This window comes from Oenanthe melanoleuca, chromosome 6, assembly GCF_029582105.1.
Source record: "Oenanthe melanoleuca isolate GR-GAL-2019-014 chromosome 6, OMel1.0, whole genome shotgun sequence".
NCBI lineage: Eukaryota > Metazoa > Chordata > Aves > Passeriformes > Muscicapidae > Oenanthe > Oenanthe melanoleuca.
This window is the reverse complement of record NC_079340.1, coordinates 17,729,805-17,752,900: the sequence shown is the minus strand read 5'-3', so window position 1 is coordinate 17,752,900 and position 23,096 is coordinate 17,729,805. Positions and strand designations below refer to the sequence as shown.

General features: G+C 41.0%; 2 protein-coding genes across 3 annotated transcripts in view; one reads left to right on the top strand and one right to left on the bottom strand.

Moving 5' to 3' along the window:
- The window catches only part of WDFY4 (WDFY family member 4), a 124,272-nt gene that overhangs the window by 24,743 nt on the left and 76,433 nt on the right, over positions 1–23,096 (bottom strand). Inside the window, exons 45-52 of the mRNA XM_056494802.1 lie at positions 19,448–19,596; positions 18,237–18,357; positions 15,795–15,880; positions 14,395–14,457; positions 2,412–2,454; positions 1,548–1,667; positions 961–1,078; positions 199–308 (exon numbers count right to left, since the gene is read on the bottom strand). Coding sequence (XP_056350777.1) covers positions 199–308; positions 961–1,078; positions 1,548–1,667; positions 2,412–2,454; positions 14,395–14,457; positions 15,795–15,880; positions 18,237–18,357; positions 19,448–19,596 — 810 coding nt within the window. The remainder of the gene's footprint in view (positions 1–198; positions 309–960; positions 1,079–1,547; positions 1,668–2,411; positions 2,455–14,394; positions 14,458–15,794; positions 15,881–18,236; positions 18,358–19,447; positions 19,597–23,096) is intronic.
- LRRC18 (leucine rich repeat containing 18) lies at positions 6,633–11,923 on the top strand. Of its 2 annotated transcripts, XM_056494804.1 has the most exons (3): positions 7,087–7,416; positions 8,504–8,575; positions 10,822–11,772. In XM_056494804.1, the coding sequence occupies exon 3, from the start codon at positions 10,852–10,854 to the stop codon at positions 11,692–11,694; it is 843 nt and encodes a 280-aa protein (XP_056350779.1). In that variant the 5' UTR covers positions 7,087–7,416; positions 8,504–8,575; positions 10,822–10,851; the 3' UTR covers positions 11,695–11,772. The 2 variants fall into 2 exon arrangements, with proteins under 2 accessions (XP_056350778.1, XP_056350779.1); XM_056494803.1 differs by lacking the exon at positions 8,504–8,575 and having other exon boundaries at positions 6,633–7,416; positions 10,822–11,923.

The window sequence follows — 23,096 nt, the reverse complement described above, 5'->3', positions numbered from 1 at the left end:
CCCTCATATCAGTCATGGTCCCCTTAAGGTGTTAATGAATTCAACATTCATGGCATGGGTGTTGCCCCAAGGAAGCCCCAGGTTCACATATAAAGTACATCAGATGTGAGAAGAACTAATCCCCCTTCACCACACAGCCACAGTAATGCACCACATGGCTCATAAGAAGGTGTAGGAGGGATGTTATCTGCCCCTTACCTGCAGAGAACAGAAGGTCTGGGTGAAGGGCTCCATTCGGACCAGGTAAGATGCCACGATGATTGCTGATGAGTAGTGAGTACAGTAATGGCACTGGGCTGACAGGTCTCCTAGGAATTGCACACAAATCAGATTCCAGTACAAAATCCCACCATCTCAGTACAACTAAACAGGGAACAGGTATTTTAAGCAGATGTGTTCGAAGACCTGTGAGCTACAGCACACCTTGCACTGAATATCTGCACTGAATGTGCACAGTTACTGTGAACTATGTTCATTTTTGCCTTCCACATTTCATTTCCTGAAGAATAGGAAACTTTTATATCTTTTAACTTTCCAGACCATCCCTTTCTCTAGTAGTGCCAGAAAAGATCTTGCTCTCCAGAGGTCAACAGCCTCAACATTCTGTTTCCTTTTCTTAAGGTAGCTGTTAACCTATGTCCAGCAGTCTTCTCCGTGTAGCTTAGCTTGCAAATAAGAACAATGTGTGCAGCTTTGCTAACAGCACAGTCTTTTCCAGGGAATATTGCTTTTTGCTGTATCTTGTTTTCCTGTCCAAAGGAAGAGAACAGAATGCAGCAGTGCAAGGCACATAAGGCAGTACTCACAGGAGACATTTCTCTTTGAATTGTTAGTTTGTGTGCAGCAGTGAGAAGGGCTCTCCTTGGCATGGTGCTTCCCTTAGCCACAGCTCTGCAAAGTTTTTGGGTGTTCTGAGGGGACTCAAGCCTCTGTTGTTTATTAGCCTCCTAAAACACTCACCCTCACTTTTTTCCACCTCATTGAAGCGCTGGATGAACTTGTGTTTCCTCTCCACAGTCTGTGCTCCCATGGGCTTTGACAGGTCTCGAAATGTGTGAGGATCAGAGAGGTTTAGAGTCTGAAAAGAAACCCAGCAGAGATGGAGATTTTAAGATTTTAGACATCATAACTATCCCAGTGACACTGGGAGGTGGCAAGGCTATATTGGAAGTTTCACTCATACAAGAAGGTCACAGGTTTATCCTCCTCTGGAACTTCACAAATAAAGGACCTGGCAGGTTGAAAACTGCTCTCAAGGCTTTTCTGTCCAAAGCTCCTTCTCTGTGTTCACAGAAACCTGTCCATGCCTATCTGCTGAGTTGATGCAGCATATCCTTAACTAGGTCTGTATTAAACAGATGTTCATCCACAGAACATGATCCTCAGTATGCTGACTTGAAGATGAAGCTAATCTATGTGGAATAAGTACAGCTCAAACTAATTACTTCAAATTTCAAGCCATTGATCTAGACCCCTCTGCTTCAATTCACCAATCCTTTGTGCAGCTGCCAGCACAGCAAGCACAGGATTCTGCAGCCAGCACTGACCTCAGAGTGGTAGTCAGCAAGGACCCATGGAAACACAGGGTACTGCATGTAATCATTGTAGCTGCGGCCAGCCAGAGTGTTCAGGTACATCAGGTAATCAAAGTTGCTGATCTCCCTCTTCTGCAGGGAAAGGAAACAAGCATTAACATCTCCAGACTCTGCCCCTAAAAAACTCTGCAAAGGCACCCTCACAGGGCTGTGGTTTCCAGGTCCACCAGGACAAGAATTATTTAAATAGAGAAATCAATCATCCTTCGCCATTCAGATCAACACAATACCTCTTATACAACAATCTGTTTATAGAACCTGTTTGCATTCTGTCTCTTCTTTGAATGGGCCATTTGCCTTTCTCTATAATCATGCTGTATTTGCAAAACAGAGCACATTTCCTGATTTAAAAGAGCCAAATGCACACAGCCTGGATACTGGAAAACCCTGGACAGCTGCCTATACAGAAAAGGCTGCACAAAGTGCTACATATAAGAGGGTATGGATTTCTTCATTGTCTTGAGCCACCAAGACCACAGCTACAGAAAAGCAAACGTGTCTCCCAGCTCAGAAAAATTGATTTAGATGCATAGATGATCTGTGAACAGGAATTCAACTAGGTGGCTCTTTGGTCTCAATTTAAAAACGTGCACAAAATCACACTTAATCTGCCAGACAGTAGCACCATATGTTTCATAGCAGGAGGAGCAAAAACCAGATGTAAATACTGTGCTCCTCTTGCCAACAAGCTCACCTCCAGCAGTGAGAGAACAGCTCAGGCCTTGAGGTACATATGTACACACACATCTCTGTGTGCAGACATATCTGTGTGGTGGAATTCTTTGCTTAATCATGTCCAGTCAAGATTTAGCTTACCTGCCACTTCTGGAGCATTGTCTTTTCCCCTCCTGAGTGCTTCCTGCATGGAACAAACATTTGATTGAAACAGCCTACTTCAGAACAATGAGAAAAAATCAACACATTAACATCTGTGCTCTCTGTGCCCTCTGCTATCACTGCACAGAAATGAGAGAACACCAACAACAGAAGGCTGAAGTTTTACCATTGACCAAATAACTCCAAAATCAGTGTCACTGATTAGGTTAGTGTTGTTCTGAGTTAAGCCACACTGCTCAGTCTCTACTCCCAGTCTCATGCCATTTTAGAGCTATAGATTGCCAATGACAGGTACCATTAAGCCTGTTTGTTCTATTCTGAAGCCTTATTCTCAAAAGATCATGCTTTTCTGAAGCATTCAGAAAATGCTGGCTTAAAAACAGAAATCTCTCAATCTCCATATCAAAGACTGTTGTTGAACAAAGCACTTTGAAACTAACGTAGTTCTTGAAGAGTGGATTGCCATTTTGATATTTTAGAAAGTAATAAATATGTATTTCCCACTTTTTTTGTTCTCAAAATGCAACCTGTTATTAAAACTTAAAAAAAAACCAACAACAACAACAAAAAGAAAGCCAAAAAAACCAACAGATGAACTAAAAGCAGGGCAATTCACTTGAAAATAAGAAAGAGTCAAAGAAAACTAAAGTTGCATTTCAACTGCAGTGAACCAGAACGTATGTTAGTATTTGAAGACCATGGACTTGCTCTTGTCAATATCTAGAGACCAAACTGAGACAAGGCACAACTGAATTGTCATGGCTGGTAAATGAGCCCAACACAGTCACTTATGCTCTCTCCTTGCATAGGGATGAAGGAATTGCAGGAGAAAAAGTGAGAGAACTTGTGGGTTAAGATAGTTTAACAGGTAAAGCATAGGATGTGCATGCAAGCAAAACAAAACAAGGAATTCACTCACTACTTCCCGTTGGCAGGCCAGTACTGAGCCATCTCCATGGCTCCATCACAGGTAACCATGACTTATGAAAACAAACATCATCATTTGGAATGTCCCTGCTCTTATTCCCCCAGGTTTATATTCTGGGTATGGCATGGTGTGCTGTGGAACCTTTGGCCAGTGGGGGTCAGCTGTCCTGGCTGAGTTTCCTCCCAACTTTTTATGCACCTCAAACCTCCTCATGGTCCTGGTGGGACAGCTTGAGGGACAGAAAAGGCCTTGACCCTGTGTAAGCACTGTTCAGCAATAACTATAACATCCCTGAATTATCACCACTGCTTCCAGCACAAATCCAAACACAATTTTCTTCTACAATGAGGAAAAATTATCCCAGCCAAAACCAGTACACAGACTGAAGAAACTTTTCATCTGCCAAAGTGAACAGGCTTATTGGCATGACACAATGCTGGTGGCAAGAGAGGCTCTTCCCTTTAAGGGTAAAACAAATCCTAAGGTGCCAGCTCAGAGTCAGGACCTTTCACTTCACAAAGCATAAGGAAATCAGTTCAGCATAGATTATAAACTGCTGCAGACATAACTAGCTGCTATTTTTCACTCCTGTGCTTTGTATTGGATCACACCAGAAATCCACAAAGCAAGGCTTAAAGTAGCTGCAAAGAGCTAAATAAAACACCACAATGGTCTATGATCATTACCATTTTATTGAATTTGCAGTAGTAAATTCAACCACCTCTCATGCTTATGAATAATTGTTTTACTGCCTATTTAATCCTGTACCAGTTAATAATATAGATAAAGGAAAAACACTGCAGTTTACCCACTATTTTATTCCTTGCTTAGTACTCTCTTCACAGAAAAGTGTGTGTCTGAGAGAAGGATTTTGAATGCATAACCATGAAAGACAGGATGAATTCTAGCACATGGTCTACAATTCCTAAGCTTTGCTTAGGTCTCCTGCTAAGCATATGAAACCTAATGATAGGCTATGTTTCTAGAAACCAGTAAACAAAAAGGTGTAGAGTTCACATCCAGTACAGAAAAACTCTTTGTCCAAAAAAAGGATAGATTATACAATTTAAACAGTGTAAATCAGAAGAAATTTTATTGACTAGAGTAGTTGTGTTGCACCCCCAGTTTGAGCAACACATGGCTCACGAATGTGGGAACTCCAAAGTACAAAAGAGGTGTGATGAACACTTACCCTTTAAAATTAACTCTCACATTCTATGTACATTTCACAGAGCTTTGCCCCAGTGGCCTTTGTAAGGCCTCCAAGATACCTTTGGAATTCAGAGAGGGTATCTTAAAGGGATGTAACAGGATCAGGATTCCTGGCATTATTTGAAGTGTGGTTGGATTAGGTTGTTTGTTACAGAGAGATCAGGTTAGGTTCTTCCCTTACCACAGGGGCATACTAAAACCACTCAGGTTTATTTTGGTTTTCTGGCTGAGTTAGAAAGCAGGGGAGAGCATTATAAAATGCTTCACACAGGACTAAACTGGGCCAGTCTAGTGTGTATGTTATGCAAATATGCATATGTTGACTTGTGGGTGCCATGACTCCCTAGTGAAACATTTGCTCTGCTTCTCACAAGCCCTAAACAGCTAATAAGACCATTCAAGGGTCAAAATAATTCTCTCTGCTGACTTTGGGAGCCACTACATAACTCAAAGAGGTTGACAAGTTCAGCATGTCATGAAAACAAGCAAGGCTAAATGTAGTCTGTCCCCTGTAAAAGCCATCCTTCTGGGTCTCAGAGGATGTGCCTTCTAATTCCCCAGAGAACTGAAATTCTCCATTCTCCTTGGTTGAGTCAGGCTCTCAAAACAAGAATTGCATTACAGGCAGCTCAAGCCTCTTCCCACCTTCTCCTTGATAATCAATTAGCATTTTCCAGCCAACACCTCTCTAGACAGCACAGCAAAAGCTCAGTGTAGATGAAGGTCAGCTATCCAACTGCAGTAAGTGCATTTATAAATAATCAAAGGCTGGTTTGTAAAAGAAACTGAAGTGCTTTATAAATATAAATAACTGAAGTTCCAGAGAGAGTGAAATTATATGAACTCAAGAGAAGTACCTACAGATCTATCTATGTCTTAATTCATAAGGTATTTGTAGGGCACCAGCCATGGCAGAACGTAAACATGATGTGTACTAATGATGATCCACCTTTGGCTACTCTATCCATAAGTGATTTATTAATCCCTCTTCCATTAACATCAGACTATGATCTCACCCTTGTGATAGCCAGTGTGCCATTTGCTAGAGACAGGTGGACCTCAACCCATTTGGAGATTCATTGCAGATGAGATAATCTCAAAGGAAAAGATTTTGCCCTCACTAAAATTAATTCTAAAATTTCAATAAACTTGATAGATTCTTAGATTTCACAAAACTGCTGTAATTTTATTTTTTCTCCTTCCATTCCTCAGACTACAGTCTAAAAAATTGTGTCAAGGCTCTCCTAAACCAACTTTTCTTTCAGAATCTTTGCAATGACCAAATATATGGTAAGGAAAACCGTCTTTTTGGTAAGCCACAACTTAGGTCCAAGTTGTACTATTAACAGAGGAAAGAAGATTTCAAAATAAATACCTTGTGAAACAATAAAGTCTCTCTCAAACCTAGAAAAGTGTTAGGTTAGATTACTTTGTTCTAAAGGTACAGTGTCTTCCTTGTTTGACTGTATCAGTCCACCTTCCAGTCATGCTTAATCTGTGCTAAAGAATTGAGATGTAATTTGAAATAAAAAATAAATGCCATATTCAAGTAGGGCTCCTTGAAGCAGGGTGTCTTGAAGGGGCTATGGGGGGGAGAAAGGAATCTCCCTCATTTATGGAACCCTGCTTGCACCATGTGCATTCACAGTGCTTAACCAAAGGGATAACATTTCCACTGTGGAGATGCTGCACTCAGACATACTTCAGGCCATGAAGAAACACACCAAGTAAATCCAGTTAAATTGTTTACGTGAGCAGAATGCAATCTCCAACCCTGGAATCAGACAAGTACATTAATATCATCAGCTGCTTTATGCCAATAATATCTTGAACCTATTATCAGCAGAGAGGTCTCAGTGTTGCATCTCCTGTGAATATCACCCAAACAAACCACTCACTCTTCTCTTCCATAGTAGGATTTCTTTCAGATATTATTTTGAAATTATTGTGATCAGTGACTAAAAGCTTGAGCATGGTAACCTCAGTCACAGGGACAAATTTCAATAAATTCATTTGCTCCAGAGGGAAATCATTATACCAAGTGCACTTTTGAAGGGTCACTGATAGATACTGCAGATAGATGAAACAGATAGATACAAATGCACAGACAGATAAATTGCAGCTCATATACTCTCTGCTGCACCACTGAATGAGCCTTCCCTCCTGTGTCCACATCTATCCCATTTGGCATGTGCTAAGGATGCTGTCACAAATGTTGTGAGTTTTAACACACACAGACAAGTGTCTCTAACTCTGCTACAGCCGAGTAAAATGAAATAGTCAAGTGACTAAAATGGACAGTTAGGGCGATGTTGGAAGCAGACTAACAGCATCTGACGAGCTCCAGATGCTTTTTATTTCGTCATAATTTGAAATATAACATTTCCAGGCACTGTATGCCATTCAGCTCTTTTCCTCCCAGCTTGATCTTGCATTCTTGGAGCCAACCATTATGCTAATGATCTCAAGGGTGTAGCACTCCTGTTGCTTAGTAACACAAGTTTCATAAGCTTCATAATGCAGAAGGAGCATTGAAGAGCAGGACCCTGGAGTTGGGGAAGACCTTCTGCCAGTCCTGACTGTGGCAGGCTCACACAGGCTTCTTGAAGAGCTCCATTTCCATCAAGGAGGTGCAATTCAGAACTCACAGCACTGTGGAAAGGAAACTGTCATGTTTTGTGCTCATGGGTTTATTCACAGACTGAAAGACTAATTCAAAGAAGAGCAGAGAGAGGACAACTGCACAGTAGCAGACTATGAATGCTCAGCCCACACTCCTGAGAAAACCTGGGCAGTTTGTGACATCTGCAGCTCACCCTCTCGGCCTTTGGAGCCACTTAGCTGGTAAGATCAGATGCAGGGGGGCAACCTGGCAGAATTGTTAAGATAAAAGTCTTTTTCTTATTCTTGGTGGGCCTTGGCTTTGCAAGTGACTCAGGTCTGTTCCATCCCTGCAGCTCCCAGCACCACTGACAGAATGACGACCTTGACACACATTTTCTGTTAATTTCTGTATTGGATCAACTTCTAAACTCTGAGCCTATTAAACACTCCTAAAGCTCTGGGCTCTCAAAAGCCCATCCAAGCCAAAGATTCTAACAAGTGTGGATAGAAAGGGAAAGGGTTTTCTAGCCCAGATCCATTTTAGTGAGATCTTATCACAGAAACACAGCATTCTCCATGCCAGGAAAAAGCTTGCTTACAACTCAGGGAGTGAAGCTGGCAGTGGGGAGCAGGTTTAGAGAACACAGGTGGAAAGTCTCATCATCATTTCTTAGGTGGCAGGGTAGCACCACATGTACCTCTCTCTCTGCCATTCTAGGAGATGCATAATTAACATTTAAGCAAGGAGGATCCCTGTGATTCCTGAATTTTTAATAGCAGTGGCTACAGAACCGGGGGCCTCTTACACAGAGCTAAAGACAGTGAGACATGGCTAAGTAAGCTCCATTATCTCCAGCCACAGCCCTGCAAAACACTCATAATTAGTTTACAATATGCAGAGGCAGGAGAGCTGTTCATCCCCTTCAAGTTGTCAAACACATTAAAATGTTTCTGCACTCCTGTAGTTCTAATCCCTATTTTTGGAATTGCAAATTATATTTTTCCAAGTTTGAAATGTGGTTCCAACTATTAACCCAAACCAAATGGCACTTATAGTGAATACTCTCTAGGGACTTGATCAGTGCATCTGAGAGATTCACAGCTGCATTTTAAAAAATCTGACTGTGGGAAGAAACTCTTTGGAGTCTGGACATTATGCAGTGCATCAAAGAGATCTGCCTTGAGAAGAAACACACTGATCTGTTTGTCTGGATTTCATAAAAACCTGAAAGGTTCAAACTGTGTAACAGCTTGGAAAGGGTTATTGGCAGAGAAACACTCAAGCCCAGCAGGCTGACCTGCAGCATTGTTCCTCCTCGTTCTCCAGGCTCCCTCTAGTGCTGCCAGCCATGCACACACATGAGGGACCCCAGCACTGGCAGCCAGGCACCAGAACCAGGTAAACTGAGTGACTCTCTGCCCAGATGGCATTTTTTAAAATAGGAAAGGAAACTACTTTGGTTCAATGTTTCCCTCTTGGATTTTAAATGAAAAGTAACAGAAAAAAAATTTATAGGAAGGGAATACAATGTTTTCTGAGATTTAAACATGTTTTTTAAAAAGCATTTTAAAAGAAATTATAATTTTGGAATTAGGAAAAAAAATTGCATGTTTTTCCTTGAGGCTCCCATTCCTTTTTTATACTTGTTTGAGAAGCTTCACTTATCAAAAAGCACTGAATGTCTTGGTCAACTCATCCAACACAAAATTCAAACAAAGAAAAAGTCAGACCCGAAGATCAACTGGTTCATGTCAATTACAGGAAGCAGAAGGTCTCTTTCCATTCCATTTCTAACACATGAGAAAGCTCCCCTATAGATCTTTTTCTGAAGCAGGCACTCCACCTCAGTGCACCAGAAAGGACTCAGGGTATCTTGTACCAGCACCAGGGCCCTGGCATTCCCCACACTGCTCAACTTCATCTTCAATTGCCAACAAGAATATTGCATAAAATCCTTAAAATGAGTGAGCTGTGATTAGAAAACCCTGCTGTTTTGGTCTCTAGAACTTTCTACTCACTCCAGGGGAAATTATTTACACTGTAGAGTACTTTACTTTGTTACCAGTCAACATATAGCTAGAATAGCATTGGCATTGCCCCTTGGTAATATAGTTCTGTAAGTACTCATGAGAGACAGAAACGTGGGAGTGACACACAGAAACATTTAACTTTAAATGTTTAAATATTTTCATATAAAATAACACAAAACCTATTTTGGAACATGCCCTCAGGGCAAGACTGAATCCACTGCACTGCTTGCAGTATTTTCTGAAGCATCTGCCTCATTACAGAGCTCTTGGGAGAGTGGGTGGTAGCTGGGTTAATGCTTTTGCATTATTTTGGGCTATGGCATGTAATTGAAAAGAAGCTGAAATGCCTTAGTTGTAGCTTGAGCTTCCCCTTCATGTATTCACACATGATTAATGAGTAGCCAAAAAGCCTGAAGGGTTTGTAGTGAAGTCTTTCTAATAGGGACATGTATTGTCGACAAATCCGTATTTTGTCCTAAACAATCATTCATCAAAGCTGCAATTTGACTCTTCAAAATTAAATGCCAGAGCACCCAGACCTGAGATCACTCAGCTGTAACCTGTGCTCCTCTCTAAACTCTCACTGGGAGGGACATTGTCATCCATTTCCAGGGAATCAGCTTACTTCCTTTGCCACTAGCCATAATTAGCAGCTGTATTTGATGACCTGGGATTAGAAAGAGTTCACCAAACCTGGGAGTAAGTGGACTATACTCTTACAGACCTCATTCCAGGAAGCACATCACACATGCTGAGCATCAGTGTGAGTCAAAAGTCTGACTACTCCACCTACATGCATTTTTCTGAGGGCAGGGCACCTTTGCAGTGGGAGACCCTCTATCCCAGTAGCATGAACAAAAGAACAAGGTTAGAGTATCCAAAGGAGGAGGCACTTAGCTAGGCCTGGTTTAACATGGCATTAAGCAGCAATGACATCAATCCCTGCTGCAGTTTGCCCTGTAGGTGATGTATGAATTGCCAATAGTTGTGACAAGTCTGGGACACTACCATGTTCCTGAGTCCTGCTCAAAACAAAATTCTTAATAATTTCCTTTAAACTTTTAATCTTTCAATAACATCCAGAGCCCAAATCTCAAGTCCATTACACAAGAAATTTAACCAACCTGTTAGCAAATGCCAGGCCTGTAAATCTGGCATTTACTCATCTAGGGTAGAATGAGACAATTTTGGATAGCTTCTTTTAATGCAGTCTCTAAGGACTGTGTTGAGACCCACAATATTTTTTTTTGCTAGTCCTCAACTGGCTGATGGATAATAACATATTTGATTTAGTTTCATTATATCCTAAGCTCAAATCAGTATTTAGGAATGAAAGACAGCAAAGGTCTCCCACTTGTAATTTCACCATGTAATGCAATATAGATGTTACACAATATTGTAAATTATTAAAATTTCACCTACTGTAAATACTTACAGGAAGAATTTTCAGAGTTGCAGATTAGCAGTTGAAAAGTTCTGACCTCAAAAAAAAAAAACCAAAAACAAACCAAAAACAATTTCTGAAAAATCTTGCAGTAATATTAACATATAACTGTGTGATTAACAGCCGTGGCTTTCAAAGGCTTTATTAGAGTTCTCACATTTTATCCACAGAGTCTGGTGTGTCTGTCTGCCAGCAGAGAGATGCCACCCAAGGGGAAAGGTCCACAAGGGAAAAGGATCACCTTGAAAGTGGCCAAAAATGCAGTCCGGGTGCTTTTTAATGGCAGGCGCCGTCTCGAGTTAAGCAAAATGGGCATTGCCACCTTCCCCAAGTGCCTCCTGGAGCTGGCTGATGTGGAGGAAATCGATTTGAGCAGAAACATGATAAGAAAGATTCCAAACTTCATTGAGAAGTTCCAGAATCTGGTGTGGCTGGACCTGCACAGTAATCAGATTGATGAGCTGCCACCAGAAATAGGCACACTTAAGAACCTTACTTTCCTGAATTTATGCAACAACAAGTTGACCACGAAAGGACTGCCAGAAGAGCTGACCCAACTCAGGAACCTGCGCACTCTCAACCTGGGCTTGAACTGCCTTGAGAGTATTCCCACCACTCTTGGGTCTCTGAGGGAACTCATTGAGCTAGGTCTCTTTGACAACTCCTTGACCCTCATCCCGAAGAGTGTGAAAAAGCTCCCCAAGATTGAGAGAATGAATGTGAAAAGAAACCCTTTACCAGAGTTTGCAAAGGAAGAGGAGCCAATAGACACCGTTAAACGCGTAGAATCTCTTTACGTAGTGGAAAAGAAAGACCTGTGCCCCATCTGCCTGCAGACCTGTCAGGGTGAGAGGAGTGAGCTGCACAGGTTAGAGGACATGACTCCTGGCTCCTCAGAGAAGCCAACTTTCCCTTTGCTCACTACACCCAATTCCACTGCAAGGGATAACCAGGAAGAATGGAGAATGAAAGAAGAAGAAGAAAAAGAAGAAGAAGAAAAAGAAGAAGAAAAAGAACAAGAACAAGAAAATGACAATCCTTGAAATATACCAAGGCACTCTACAGACCATGCTCCATGAAGTCCAGTCCAAGCAAATAAAAAGCTGACCTCCTTCCTGCTCTGTTTTCCTGCAGTTCTGCTTCTTTAAAGATCAGCTTCGTTCTAGAAGCAGATCTCTGTGGTCTCCAAAATGAAAACCAGAACAACTAAACCAGATACGTCTTTGGAAAAGACTATTTACATCTGAGCCTGTCCCTACAACATGTTCTCCATTTTTGGGCTTTTTGGGATCTTTTGTGTGTCCAGTGTCCAATGAAGGGATTTTTTTTAAAAATAGGTTTTTCTAGTAAATCCATTCCCACCACTAAGCCCCAAATATTATTTCTGTTCGTTTTCATAGGGTGAGATACAGTTGACCTAGTCTCAGGAATTACCATTTGGAGGAAAAGGCAATGACCTGGGAGCCTTCTGCTGCTGGTGGCTGCCAGCAAGCTCTCAGAGTCTCAAACAGGCACTGGCAGTGTAGGAACTGCAAGCCTGTTCCAATTCAGCAGAGGCAGCAAACAAGTGTCAGGAGTAACTAAGCAGTACAAACATAATGCTTACAGACAGACAACCAGTGATCCTGGTTGCCATCAGGGGCCAGATTCTGCAAGTTCTTTGGGATTTTGAGTGCTATACCTAGGTGCAGCAATCTCCAAGTTGCATAGCACAAACAGCACAATTGCCCATACTCATAGTGTTGTGCTGGCCTTCCTCTTCTCTCCAAGGAAGATGTAGAAGAGGTAGGAAAAATATTTCTCTTTTTAAGGGTCCCAGGCTTATCATGTTAGCAGTGACTAAAGTGATTAAGAGAAGAAGTCACTGTCTTCCATGATCCAAGAGTCAGCTTCTGAATTGATGAAGTCAGGACTGGTATCCCCACAGCACTTTTAGCTTTCTGTTGACATGGACATATGCACATGTGCACCTGAGCACACACATTCACTTACTGAAATCACATCCTTAGGGCAGAGAGTGCAAGCAGCAATATACAGGGACAAGAAATGAGCAGAATATAGAGGCACTCAGGCATGACATGAGAAGGGCTGGCAGTGGCCTTAATAACCTATGGTGACAGCAAACATTTAAGTATATTTGAATGAAGAATAAAGTGCCAGGAGCACTTTATTTTTTAAATGACTATAGTAGAGCCTGAGAATCAGAACTCTTGTGTAACTTCTATGGACTAGGTGAAAAAATTGATAAGGGATTTCCCAGAAATTCTATTAGCTCAATGCCATATGATGCATCAAACTAGTAATTTCTCCTTTCCATGCTTCCCATCTTCTTTCCATTGCACATGCTTTCCATGTGCAATTATTAATGGTGTCTCTGGGCAAAGAATTTAGTCTGGCCTGCCTCCTTGTCTCAGGTATGGCAGGAAAAGCTGGAAAGCTGTGGAAGTTGGCCATTGTCCCTCTGGATGGGGAAGGAGCCCCAGGTGCTACTTTTGAATTTTTCTAACTCTGAAACAGCTCCACGATTCAAACAAGGGAAAATTAAACTCATCAAGTCCTCAGTCTGTTAGTTCTGACTGGTGAAGGGGAGCACACCTGCTGAGGTTATTTCCTCTAACTTTCCACTTAAACACAACTTTTCTGGCTTCAATACTTCAGCAGTGATTATAACAAATGTTTATTTTATTTCAGTTCATGCTCTAACATGGTCAAAGCTATGCCAAAGGCCCTTTATGTTCTCAGAGTGAGTAAATTGCATAGAGGCTTCTCACAGCCATTGGAGAAAAACTGGAGGCAGAGCCTTGCTGGGATTCAGGACAGACTACTTCAGACCTCTCAAATTCTGAGATTAACCATGAGTCAAGTGTTCCTTGTAACTGTAACCAGCCCAGTTAATGCCCAGATTTCTTGATGCTCTAATGCATCTTCTCTCAAGACATTCACACCTCTTGAGCTCCCAGCAAGCAGGAGGAAAGGAAATCCCAGGATTACTGTTTACACAGAATAGATATCACCTCTGGGGCTGGTTCCATACTGCACTGATACTTTTAGAGAGCTGATGACTGGAGCTCAGGGGTTAAAATGCTCACTTACAAGATAGGTAATGATCTGCAACAGGTAGGCTGAAAATTAAAATGAGTATAGCTAATACAGGCTACAACAACTCAGGGGCAATGTGCATTTCAGGTCTCAGCACAATTTAGAGACACCAATCAGGCACTTAGGGCTGTGTTCCCCAGATACCCAAATCGAGAAAAGTTACATTAACTCATGGCATGCATGAAACATTCTCTCAAACACCTTCCACTGGAAGAAAACATTTTTCCTGCCATGGTAAATCTGAGGGACAAGTTAGAATTTCCACTGTGCAGCTACTATAACATCCTGAAGCATCCATGTGTACATCACTGTCTGTCCTAAGCATGCAATGAAGAGGTCATGATGCAAAAGCATTATGGATTAGCTCTGTCCTCACTTCACTGTCTCTTTCCACAGTAACCATCTGTGTACAGTTTACCAATAAAGTGATATTAAGGAAGCAATAATTATTAATCATCTATGAGCAGTCAGCTTTTTGACACTTCACACTGTTATGAAGTATGCTAGAATGCTTTTTGAAGTTCTGGAAACACCTTTGAATCTTTAAAAGGAAGGATACAAAGGTTTCTATATGCTTTTTTTAAGGTGCAGTTTGTGCACATAATTGCACTTATTACAGTTATCCAATATTTCCTACGTTTTACCTTAAATTTAGGGATTCTTCTGTTATCCCCTTCGACTTCAAAGCTGGTTGGATAGAGCAAAATCTACAGGAGATATGAAAGGTCACATTATAGTAATGCAAATGGTTATTAGGACACATTACATCTATATTACATATATCTATATAACTTCTATGTCCTCACAACTTTCTTCAGGAAGCACAGCACTGCCCTGAGACTCTAACCTAGGAAAAAGCTGTAAGACAACAGGCAAAAGCATACATCTAATATTGAGGATAAAAGGGATAGATAAAAACAGTTTCTTTCCCCAGCAGGACTTTGAATTTACATACAGGGTTATGGACTTTTTGGTTTAAGGTGCCATTCAAGTCAGAGAATAAGAACCCACTCAGACATTTATTTAGCAAAAATGGTAGAAAGAGCACCAATCCTCATCTCAATCCTTCATATTTACATTTTCTGTGGGTTTATGATATCAGACAAACTATACCCATATTTTTGGTGATCTTTAGTTGAGGATTAAAACCTTGTCTTAAACTGCCTTTGAAAAATTCCCCCAAGAGATACTTGTCAAAGACAGCAAAGATAAGGGCTGGCTCTGGGGCAGATCCTGGTGATTCTAAGCAGCTACACTATGCAGCCTGTTTGGAAAGGAAGAACAGATAAATCTGCACTTTTTAGTGCTGTATTGCAACAGGGATTGTTCAGAGATTTCAGGAGCAGAAGGGACTACTATTATTCTTTAGAAATTAACAGTACCAGTGCTCAGTTCAGGCTGCAGAATTTAGTGGAGGAAGCACTAGTACTGAAGTGGATTTTCCTGTGCAAAGGCCAGTGAATGCAATCCTAATATAATGGCCAGAACTGCAGTAGACAACAACATGCAAGAAAACAAAGTCCAAATTAATAACTTCATAGTCTTACATTCAAGTTCCATTTAACAAGACAAGCACATAAGGAGAATTTTTTTTAGAAAATGCCATTGTTAAAAGTTAACTCTAGAAATATAAAGTCGGAGAGACAAAAATATGTTATTCCTAAAGAATCTAGTGATACTATGAGGGTTGGAAGAAAGCAGGAAGAAACCTTCTTTCACCCAGTACTGTGAGGTGAGGTCGAGGTGGGAGGAAGGAAAACAGCTACAGTCAAAATTTCCTGGGATGCAGGGGCACAGGACACTGGGTGCTAGAAAAGGGCTACACATTAGATCCCTTGATAAGTCAATGGCTTTATAGTGCTCCAAAGAGTTCACAGTTCAGCAAAAGGAAAATTTCACGGCTGAAGTGTAAATGAACCCATTAAACCCATTAAACCTTAAGGAAAATAAAGCTCATGCAGACACCTGACACAAGGATAAATAAGGGTGGTATAGCAGGAGCATCACCAGGAGCATTCCCACGTTATTGTGAGCTAGTCATTACCTTTTAAATATCTTATTTCGGTCACTGTCATGGAAGACAAGGAATCTGGAGTAACCATTTTTGAAGAATATTTCCAAGGCAATCTCCTGGGAAGGGAAATAATTCACAGTGTGAGGAGCTGCAGGGTAAAGCCTAGTGCTGCAAAGGGTCCAGATCACCTGTCCAATTCTTCAGGGCTTTAAAAAATGACCTCAACTTTTCTGACAAATGTGCAGAACTAAAGCAAAATATTCTAAATTTCATCAACTGTAGGGATGGTCCCACTAGGTGACTAGGAGTTCAAACACTTCTTTGAAGCAAAACCAAACTCCAGATATTGATTCCATCACTCACCTTTTCCTGCTGCTTCTGAAACATTTTTATTGTGAAATCTCAGTGTGATTAATAAGACAATAGTAGCATTAATTTCCAACTAGGTGATAAAGATAACACAAAGAGGGGATTCTAAATAAGAGTTTTGTTTAGAAAGCAACCGTACTGATTTCTGAATTAAGACAGAGCTCAACAGAACTGCCAAATAATTTCTCCTGACTAGAAGCACCAAAGGAAGACGGGGAGTTTATAATATTTCACACCAAAACTTTGAGGAATTAAAGCTGAAAGAAAACTTCCCTCCCTTTTCCCCCTCCCTGGAATGTCTTCACAAATCATTTTGCTGGACATTTGAATAAAATCCTATTATTTACTTAGTGAGAGGTCCTGTTTTCCTCCAAGCCATTCAAGTAAAACTATAAATAACATGTAATGTCTGGGAACCCAGACATGGGTTCAATCCAAATGTGGCAGGTGCAATAGAAACCTAGAGAAACACTCCCATGGCAGGTGGCCCATACATGATGCACACATAAAATATAGAGCAGAAAGGTAATGTGAGAGCAGCTATGACAATAACCAGCTTGCAGCATTTGCTCTGAAGCCCAGCTTTCCCAGTGAGGTCTGCTCAAGTGTTGCCATTGCAGAACTGGGCCAGGCTTTGCTCTGGGCTGGGCTATGAGCATGGGCAAGAGGAGACCAGCTGAGGCAGGGTCACTGCCTGAGCAGCTGATCCACCTGCCCTGCAGGGAAAGCACAGGCAATCAGCCTTCCTCTTTTCCCACAATATTTTTTCAAATAAATTTGTGGCATGGAGTCCCAGCACAAGCCTAATACAGATACCTGAGTTTCAGTTCATTAACTGAACAAAACAACCCTGGGACAACAACAAAAAACCCCAAACCACAAAACCCCTCAAATCAACAAGCTCAGCCTTTGCTCCAGGCCCATTCAAAGACTTTCTGCTCATCTCCACCTTTCACTTTGGGTCATACCATAAATTTTTATCTAGGATGTTTAAAAAAATTCACACATGCACAAATGTGAATATATGAGTAGTTGGAAGTCTTCTGCTGGCAATTTTGATGCTATCTCCCCAAAAAGAAGAGGTGACAGTTCAGCTCAGGGTGGTCACCAGTGATCTTAGTAGGCTTCATACAGTTACTCAGAACATGACTTACCATTCCTGCTCATGGTGAGTGGCCTAACCACTGCAATATACTGTGTCCTGAAGCAAATGTCACCTACCAGACTTTCCCAGTTTGCATACATAATTAAATATAAATTAAAACAGCTGACTCATGGATGAGTACCATACCACATGACACAGGACAATTATCAGTCCCATTTTCCCCAGCTTCTGAATTTCCTGAATGATTTTGTAATTCCCTGCTGAATCTCAATGTTCCAAAAGTGAATTCAAAACAACAAGTACAAGTTACAACTGCTTCAGAATTTCATATTTTGGTCAAACCTGTGAATTACTCCTTAGACTGTATCAAAACCCTCTGAAGCAAGTACAGGCTCTGGTGTTGCAAGAAGCTCTAGTTACAACTCTTCTGTGATTCTCCTCACAGGGCCACCAAAATGAGACAAAACTGAAAGGGTACCAAGGCCCCTGGTGATGAGTAGCTCCTGGGTATTACAGCTACAGGCACAGAATCCTCTTCTTTGGCTTATGGCTTTTCTATTGAACCACATGCACAGCTTAAAAGTTATTCCAAGAGGCCCAGGGTAAGTGTGTTAGTAATCCATTGCTCACTGATGCCATGGCTACTGAAGTCTTTGGGAGCTGAATATTGCTGGAAGTCAGCAGCTTACTGGTAGCTTCCATAAAAACAAAGAACATTAACTTCAAGTCTAATTTTCAAAAACATTGTGGGAACAACAATGTTAGCCCAACAATTAATAAGCCAACCCCTCCCTTCAGGGTGTTTAAACACTGTGGTGAGTATAGAAAGGAGTTTGTATTAGAAAGGGCTAATGAAGCAATGATGGGAGCAAAACCATTTTGATACTCAAGCAAAAAATATCAGCAGTCTTAGTGAAAACTGAGCAAGCAAATTTCAGTCACATGTCATTACTGCTGCTGCAGCTTTCCCTCAAAGGACTGAGCATGTCAGCTCCTACCTGCAGGAGAAAGCGCATCAGATGAATCTCTTTGATATCGTGATACGAATAACGGGAGCACATCTGGTCTCCCACTGCATGGTCTTTGTGACATAAGTTGAAAATAAATGGATCACTGATTCTGGAGGAGAAAAATAAATTTTAAAAAATTAGTCTGGAACAAAAAAGACCCTCTTGAACATTCAAGTCCTCCCATAAAGAAAAATAACAATACCAAGAGATATCAAGATCGACTGGGGCATACATAAAATGAAAATAAAGCTGAACAAATAAAGCTAAATACTAAAGTCAGATTTTATACTAGTTACCTGAATAAAGAGCCTGTGGAGGCTAAGGGTAGGTTTGGAGTTATTTTAGTACATGAAAATAGGCAGACAGCAATGTTTTGCACAAATTGAAGTCTGATAATCAGTAAGGGAAGAAACTTGTTGTGAGAACCTGAAAGCCCAAGTCGAGGGTAAGCACCATATGGACACACAGCTATTGTAAACAGCAATTACTTGGAATTAATAATTAAGCAATTAATTATTTAGTTGTATATATGTATTAGAATTGCAATCAACAGTCTAGCCCACAGAAAATCCCTTAGAAAAGCAACCTAAGCTTTTATCAGATCCAGTCCAATTGATCCTTAAGTCACCTGATCAGATTGACTGATATTAGACTTCATAAGATTCGGATGCAGAGCAGACAGTCAGGGAGTAAAAATGCTGAGCTACTCACTGTCCCTCTGGGCTTTGCACATGAGCACACAGTATGCACAAAGAGCTTGGTCTAACAGACTCATTTTCAATATTGATCACTCTCAATAAATCATGAGTCAAGAGATGGTAGCAGTGTGCCAAATATTAATTACGATTCTGTCTTGGAGAAACAAACAAAAAACTTATGAGACAATGAAGCTAAAGGCTCTTGTACTAACTCTTCCATATGAATAAAAGATGTGAGTTACTCAGAAAGAACACTGTAACATGAAAACCAGCTGTGTGTGTGTGACACTGTCCACCATCTCTTGTAGATATGGCACCTCCAAAGCCTGTGAACAAGCACCCACGTTAGTTATGTTAAATAGTTTTTTAACAAATGGAAAGGATGGCGAACTTCTTGCTGTGCTATTATTATGCTTGAAATCCCCACAAAATCTGTGCAAATTCTGAAGCTGACCAAGCAGATCAGGAAGGAAGGAAGGAAGGAAGGAAGGAATGACTCACCTGGACAAGCAGTGACGAGTACAGTAGACTTCCTGCAGAGGGGATAACACAAAGCACTCACAGATGTAGAAGTGCTCTTTGCCAAAGAGCAGCACCCCTTCCAGTGCTGTATGACCCTGCACAACTGCCACAGAGCACTTGAACGTCACCTGGAATGGAGGTGGCATAGTAAGGCCAGGAGCTGGTGACACAGGAGCCAGAGGCAGCAGGGAGCCAGAGCCAGTGATGCAGAAAAACAGATGCTTGTACAAAAAAAAACCTGCCATACTCTAGAATATAGACATCCTAAGACTCAATTTCTGGTTTTTACTCCCAAGTAAACGGACTTGGCCCTTAAAAAAGAGGAATTTCTGAAACAAAATTAAACAAAGTATTTTGTTTATCATAAATGCCAGTTGATATAAAGTGTTCTTGGGAATTTACCAGTTTTGATAAAACAAAACAAAACAAAAAAAAAAAAAAAAAAAAAAAAAAGGCTTTTTTCTGGAACATTTTCTATGGCTGAGAGATGGTGCAGAAAGTAAACAAACCAATTTAGAGGAAAATGGTGTGGCCTGCAGAAAATGTGAAAGTTCTGATTTTAAATCAAGCAGTAGTTCATTGCAAAGAACTTCCCTTACATTTAGAAGCATGGAGTTCCTTGTTTTTGTCAGCTAGTAAAATATTCTATATACACTCAGCTCCAAAAGCTAAGTCCACTGGTTAGTACAGTCAACTGGGATGATCAAGGTCAACTCAGTGTTGTGCCCAGTTTCAACCAGAGGTGTCCACCAGTATCTCCTCTGTTCCCAGGAAGGGGGCAGTAGCTAATCATCTATTAGCCCAACATCAAAAATATTACTCCCAAAAATCTTAAAAAACTACTACTACATTACATACTGAGAAAACTGCTCACTGCTGAGCTCCTCCTGTAAATTAGCACAATCCTGAACTGCATAGAATCCAGAAATGAGCGTAAAATTTTGCAGGCTGCAAGGACCAAAGGGCTACATACAAAGGGATTAGAGAGATATTTATATAACAGGAGAACTTTCCTGGTTCAGAAATGTAATGCAATGTTCTTAAGAGAATAGACTGACAAGTATGAGAGGTAGCACAAAATCTGTTTTTCTTGTAAGATCCCAATGATCGTATCTCTACCATCTTTGTAGGAACTAGGAAGCTGTATTATTTTATGGGACATACAAAATTGTTCCAGAATTTTTACTAGATAATGTAAAGTCCATCTGATAATATGTAGAGTAAGTATTGTTCTCCTTTGCTCTTTGCCTTTGTTCCTAACCTCACTATTTCTGGAATCAAATCTACAACCTTCCTTGCCATCCCAAACTACACAGGGTCTAGCTAAGGTCAGCTGGAACAGACCCACACTGCTTCACAAGCTTTTAATCTTTGATGTTAGGATAACATGAACATTAAATTCACAAGTAAATGAAATAAATCTTGTTTCCACACTTAAATACTTTACTGAAAAGCAATTATTTTACCAAAAAATGGGTCGCTTCATCTTGAAATCACTTAGTGGGCACACAAAAGGGTGTTTTCTTCATTCTGGGTTTAAGGGAAAAAACCCTCCCTGGGAGATTTCTGTGGGTAATTTTTCATGAAAATCTCTTCAATCTCTTTCCCTTCTAAGAGGAAGGCAGCATTTTCCCATCACCTCTCCCACAGGAATGCCTGTGTCTGCAGGGATTGCCCACCACAGAACTCTGAGCTGGAGTGCCTGCCATCATGTGGTTAGAGACCTGCATGCTGGCACTGAGAATACTGGGGAATTCTGCTCACATTAGCAAACCACATGGCTTCCTGAAGTAATTGAATAGGAAAAAAGATTGCTGCTTCCCAAAAGGAAGGTAACTGAATATTGGAACATCAGGCAGTTGCATAAAGCAGCTCCACAGATACAAAGCTGAAATCCAGGCTCATCAAGCCCAGAGATCGTGTGTGTGGGTACAGGAGGCACATGGATCCTGAGAGAGGCCTGCTTATGGTCAAATATGGTCTGCACAAATAAACACTTTGCTATCCTGCCTAAGGCAGGACCAGGGAATGTTTGTAGACCTTGCTGAGGGGGAAAAGCACATATCTCTCTTTCATAAACCTTAAACTCTAATCCCAAGTATTCTGTACTATCCAACCAGAAAACCAATAGTGTCAATCCCTTTCTTCAATTTTATATTATTTCTTCAAATTGTTATTATTATTAAATAATCTGCATTATTTAAATACAAGAGCCCTTGAGCTGAGTAAATTTTTCTCATTTGGGGAATGTGACTTATATTATTGCTGATGAGTAACAAAGATCTGAGTTGTACTGCAGACTCTCCACCAGGAAGTGCTGTATCTACAAGTCTTGTACCTTCAGTCTTGCATTGAAACACCAAGCAGCTTGAAATTACCATAAATTTAACAAAAACTTCCATTTTCTGTCAAAACAGATCAAAACCCCGTTCACAAGCTACTAGAATCATTAATCAATGAAGCAAACATGACATAAAATAATTGAATAATTACCTTCTAAGGTATTGCCCAAAGCCCTGCATCTCTTGATTGCTCTGTTCATTCAGATGTGCAAGGGAGCACATTCACTCAAACTCACACACACTCGATGACTTTTGTGAGCAGTGCAGGGAATGGACTGGCTCCAAGTGATTAGAGTGCAAAGAGCTGGGGAGGCAGCCACGGGCAAGGCAGGACTGTGTGCACTAAGTGAGCACAGGACAGCTAATGTCACCCCCTGCTGCTTTGGTTAATACTTCTGTCAGCTCAGAGAGGCACTGGCTGCTGCTGGGTGAAAACATGCCTGGCATTTCTGATGGCTTCCTGCAGAGTTACATGGAGAAGAGACAGACAGCCTGGAGGCTCAAAATGAGATCAGCTCATGGAAATCACACATTTTCCTGCCTGTCTCCTTCTGCTGGGGAGAGGTGTGGGGAGGAAGGGGCAAAAGGAGGGGCAGAGAAATTAATTCTGTTACAGACACAGACTGCACCAAGAACTCAGAAAGTCACAAGTGTGACCCCTTAGCCACTGGCAAAGCATCAGGAAAATGGTGATGGTATTGAGACATTTTAATAAAACAGCTAGTTCTATATCTATGTGCAACTGTCACAGCACTGTGATGTCTGAGTGTAAATACTACAAGTATTTGGCTTCCACTATGGGATGCTAACTCCTTAGCCATTGAAACGAGGGAATGGTGCCACTGAAAGAAACAGGTACACTGCAAAAGATCAGGGAATGAAACCAGATTATCAATTGCATTGAAGTTGTCTCAATTAAAGTGACAACATCAAAGTTACCATTGTCCTAAGAGATACCTTTATTTACTCCACAGCTAATCTCCTCCCCAGTGTTCCTGAACCTTAAACCTCTTCCTTATACTGGGAAGAAACCTTGGTGAAGGGCATCCAGTCCAGTACAAGAGCAGAGAAGGAACTGAAAAGTTTTGAGCAGATAACACATGATGGAAGCATCAAAGAGGAAGCATTGGAAGTTTTTATGGCCTTAGAGGGAAGAATCTGTCCAGTACTTGTGGGGAGACAGAATGAAAGACATGTGAAAGGAGGAAGGCAACATTTTCTGGTATTCTTCAGGAAGATATGCAAACACCACTGAACTGGAAATCTATACAAAACTGGCATACTCT